At 43.9% G+C, this 4519-nt stretch overlaps 1 protein-coding gene across 7 annotated transcripts in view; it reads left to right on the top strand.

Moving 5' to 3' along the window:
• TBC1D1 (TBC1 domain family member 1) overlaps window positions 1–4519 on the top strand; it is a 223354-nt gene that overhangs the window by 207497 nt on the left and 11338 nt on the right. For all 7 annotated transcript variants that reach the window (XM_006169248.3, XM_006169252.3, XM_006169247.3 and 4 more), the window contains one exon: window positions 3022–3191. In XM_006169248.3, the coding sequence (XP_006169310.1) occupies window positions 3022–3191 (170 nt within the window). The remainder of the gene's footprint in view (window positions 1–3021; window positions 3192–4519) is intronic.

Raw genomic sequence — 4519 nt, 5'->3', positions numbered from 1 at the left:
CCCCCCCCGGGGGGATGGCCACGCCGCAGTCCCTTCTCCTCCATTCTCTTCTCGGGGTCTTGGGCACGCATGCACACGCGCCTGGTGTGAGTTTTAAGCCACCGGGTCCAGGGCTCGATCCACAGTCAATTACATGGGAGTCCAGCGACATAGCCATTACACTAACTGCTGTTCCCGCTTTTTGCTTTCTTAGCGACTTTTTTATTTTACAATGTTTTCCCACTCAGCCACCCTAGCATGGCATTCAGCTGGGGTTTGTCATCCTGTTTTTATTTTTTCTTTTCCTTGAGATGGTGAAACGTCTTTGTGTCTTTCATTATCCTGAAGCCAAAAGAGAGAGAGAGAGGGAGAGGGAGAGAGATATGGACGTTAGCTCTTATGTTTATGCTGTCATCTTTAAAATCACATTTTCCTTGTATAATTACTCCAGCGATTAGGTAACTTAACTGCCAATAGTTGCCCAGTAACTAGGCTCTACATTCGCCCAAGGCTGTGGTCCCAGTGGCTTGGACTTCACAGGAAAGGGGAACCAACCCTGGCCTAGGGCTCGGGTGTTCGGCAATGGCCTTCCCCACCTCCCCTTCCTCGCTCTCTGTAAAATTTATTACAGGAATTACTAATGTTTGCCAAATGTTCTTTTTTTTTTTTAAAGGCCTTTGCCATAGGCCGTGTACACTCACCAGGAGAGACAGAGAGGAAAAGGGAGAAAACATCCCCCCCAGGCAGGATGGCCACACCAATTCCTTCCCCCTTCTTTCAGGATTGTTGTGCATGCACCCACATGCGCCCAGAATAAGTTTCAAGCCTCCAGGTCTGGGACTTAGACGGTAGTTGGCCGTGTGGGAGTCCAGCACCACAACTACCACTCCACCTGCTGGACGCTTTCTTTTTATTAAATTGGCAGAGGGCACACTGGCTCGATAGGGCTGAAGACAAAGCACCTTCAACGGGCATGATCTGGCTGCAATCCCTTGGCCTCCATTTCTCTAGTCTATGGGGATTTCGGGCACCCAGGCTCATGCACTCAGAGTGTCTTTCAAGCCAGTGGATCCAGGATTTGAACTGCAGTCAGCCATGTGGGATTAGGCTCCCTTACCCATTAGGCTATGAGACTGGCCCTTTGGCAACCATTCTAAGAAAAAAGTATGGCAGAGACTAGAAAGTAACCTAAACAAAGGTTTATAAACTCTGAGGGAAAAGTGTTTTTTTTTTATCCTATTATTATGTTAAAAATTGGTATACTGGGAGGCTTGCACTTAGTAATGTACTTTTGCACTGGTGCAGATGTTGTAGTTTTCAGAGGTCTTTTCATTCCACCCCTTTTTTTTATTTATTTATTTTTAATTTTAATTTTAATTTTTTATTATCATCATAATCTTCTTTATATTACATTGGGTTACATATAACTTTACAGTGTATTACATTGCTTTTTCAAAAGGGAGTGCCATGCATGGCAGTCAGTACAGAGACATTAACCTCCCCACTTCAACATTCAGTATCTTTTCCACCCCTTATTTCAGACGAAGGAAACAACGGCAGTTTTTCACCTACTCTGTCTTAATTGCTGATACTGTGTCTATAAAAAATCTTTCAGGTTTACCCATAAAAACATGCTTCAGTAACTCCTTTAAAATCTAGAGCATTCTTGAAAAAAACAGACTAATGAAACTTTCCTTTTTTCTTTCTTAATTTAGCTTTTGAAGCATGTTTACATTTAATTAGCATTTTAGTTTTGATGGAGAGGTTTTTGTTATACGGCATACACTTGCCGAAAAGACAGAGACAGAGAGACAGAAAGCCAGAAATCACCCCCCAGGGGGGATGGCCATGCCACAATCCCTTCTCCTCCATTCTCCTCTCGGGATCTTGGGCACGCACGCACACGTGCCCGGCATGAGTTTAAGCCACCGGGTCCAGGACTCAAACCGCGGTCGAGTACATGGGAATCCAGTGATGTGGCCATTACTCCATCGGCTGATCCCTAATTAGCATTTATATTAGGGGATAAAAAGGTTTATCAGGCCAACCTAATAGCCTAGCAGTTAGGGGAGCTGAATCTCACGAGGCTATTTGAATCTTGGATCTAGCAGCGGAAAAACACTCCAGATGTGTGTCTATGCCTGCCCAAGGTCCCAACAGGGTAGAGAAACAGAAGAAGGGATTGCAGCATGACCACCCCCCATGAAGGGGTGAGTTTCCCCTTTTTCTCTCTCTTTGTCTGTCTGGCAAGCACATATACCCTCTGGCAATGAAAAAAGAAAGGATCCAGCCAGTGGTGCAGTGGTCAAAGTGGCTGGATTCCACATGTAGCCAACCACATGGCTTGAGTATCAGACCCAGTGGCTTAAGAAACACTCCAGAAAGACCAGCAGATGGCATAATAGTCATGTCACTGGACTCCCATGTAGTTGACCACAATTCGAGTCCCCGACCTGGCAACTTAAAACTCACACCCAAGATCCCGAGAGGAGAAAGGAGAAGAAGGGATTGTGGCATGACCATTTCCCCTGGGAGGTGATTTCTCGCTTTCTGGTTCTCTGTCTCTCTCTGGCAAGCGCACATGTGCCTCAAACAGAAGTCTCTAAAAGAAAAGAAGAAAAGAAAAGAAGAGAAAAGAAACACACTAGATATGTGTGTATTTGTGCCCAAAATCCCGAAAAGGGGAAATGGAAGAGACGGGATTTTATGTAGCATGACCATCCTTCAGGGGGTGCTTTCTCATTTTCCCTGACTCTCTCTTGCTGGCTTGCTCTGGTGAACACATGTGTCTTAGGGGAAAAAAAAAAAAAAAAGATTTAACTGTGCCTGTGATAAAAACAAGTGATATGTATAACTATTTTTTATTATTTCCAATATTGACCTGACAACCCTATCTGAAATATCAAACTCTTAAAAAAGGAATAACGTTTGTAATTTGTTTCCCACCTTCCTGCTTGTAATGTACGGAAAGAGTAAGTAGCAGAATGGTGTTTCATCAGAAACCGATCTGTTTTAACTTCCTGTATTTCTGTGTTTTCCCAGATATGATCTTTCTTCAGGGATCAGAGGTCATATTTAAAGTGGCTTTAAGTCTGTTGGGAAGCCATAAGCCCTTGATTCTGCAGCATGAAAATCTAGAAACCATAGTTGACTTTATAAAAAATACACTACCCAACCTGGGCTTGGTACAAATGGAAAAGACCATCAATCAGGTAGGATTCCGTCTAAACCTTTCGGACATGTAAGTGAGCCCAGATACGTGGAAGCTTACCTTTCTTTCGAGCAGGAGCTGTTTCCTGCCATCTTGTGTTCTAAACAGCATCAAGCACGATGCCTAGCATGTAGACGACACATCACAGACACGCTGGTGGTGGAATGTTTGTCTCAGTGTGTATGTTGTGTCACGGTGAGATGGTACATGAAAACACAGAAGCAATGTTTGGGAGTGAGAACCAGCACACAGGCTCAGTACTTTGTTACATTTAAGAGGCCTTCAGCTTTGGGGCTGGCAGGTGGCGTGGCTAAGGGCACCGGACTCTCACATGACTGACTGTGGTTTGAGTCTTGGGCCTAGCGGCTTGCTTTCTCACTTTCTCTCTCTGGTCAAAATTTTTAAATAAATAAATAAACAAATAAAGTTAAGTAAAATAATTAATTTTTTAAAAAAGAGGCTTTCAGCTTTAGTAATGTGTTCTTCTGAAACACATACATTTATACTATGCAACTTTTGTAAAATGAGTGCTTTTGAGTTTGTGCTGAATTTTATCAATTGGCATTTTCTGTAAGTAATTCTGATAACAAACTTGTGACGGGAAGCATATATTCTGTGCATATTTGTTCTGTGACATTGTCACAGAATTCAGGTCCGTCTCTATGGGGTTCAGCACCTCATTTCCAAATTCAGTGGACTCATTGCTCAGAAATGCTGGAAGTTGAGAGGAGTCTAGCTGGTAATAACAGCTGGACCAGATGCTGAATGGGCTGGGCTGGGCATGGGAGCAGATTTGGATTCTGTATCCGGAAACATCCCCCAGTAATGATGGTTGAGCTCCTTAGCACAGGGGGAGGCCATGTTGGCTGTGGGTGGAGTCCAGGTGGCCCAGCCACACTGGAAGGGATCTTACCACTGGGCTATGGTAGAGGTGGCAGATAGGTTTCTCTAGGCCTAGAACTACTTGGAATATAATAAAATAGAGGAACCAGGTAAACAAATGATGAAGTAAAATTGTTTTGTTTGGTTTTGTTTTTAATTGGGAGAGAATTTTGCTATATGGCGTGTGTGCTCACCAGAAAGACAGAGACAGAAAACAAGAAATCACTCCCCCAGGGGGGATGACCATGCCGCAATCCCTTCTCCTCCATTCTCCTCTCGGGATCTTGGGCATGCATGCACACGCGCCCAGTGTGTTTAAGTCACCAGGTCTGAGACTTGAACCATGGTCAACTACATGAGAGTCCAGCGACATAGCCATTATGTCAACTACTGGTCCCTGTTTCTGTTTTTTTATTTCAAATCTTTGTTCTGGGGACTTCTGATAGT

The sequence above is a fragment of the Tupaia chinensis genome, unplaced genomic scaffold (genome assembly GCF_000334495.1).
Source record: "Tupaia chinensis unplaced genomic scaffold, TupChi_1.0 Scaffold146907_1, whole genome shotgun sequence".
NCBI lineage: Eukaryota > Metazoa > Chordata > Mammalia > Scandentia > Tupaiidae > Tupaia > Tupaia belangeri.
The sequence above is the reverse complement of the archived record's forward strand: the minus strand, read 5'-3'. Positions and strand labels throughout refer to the sequence as shown.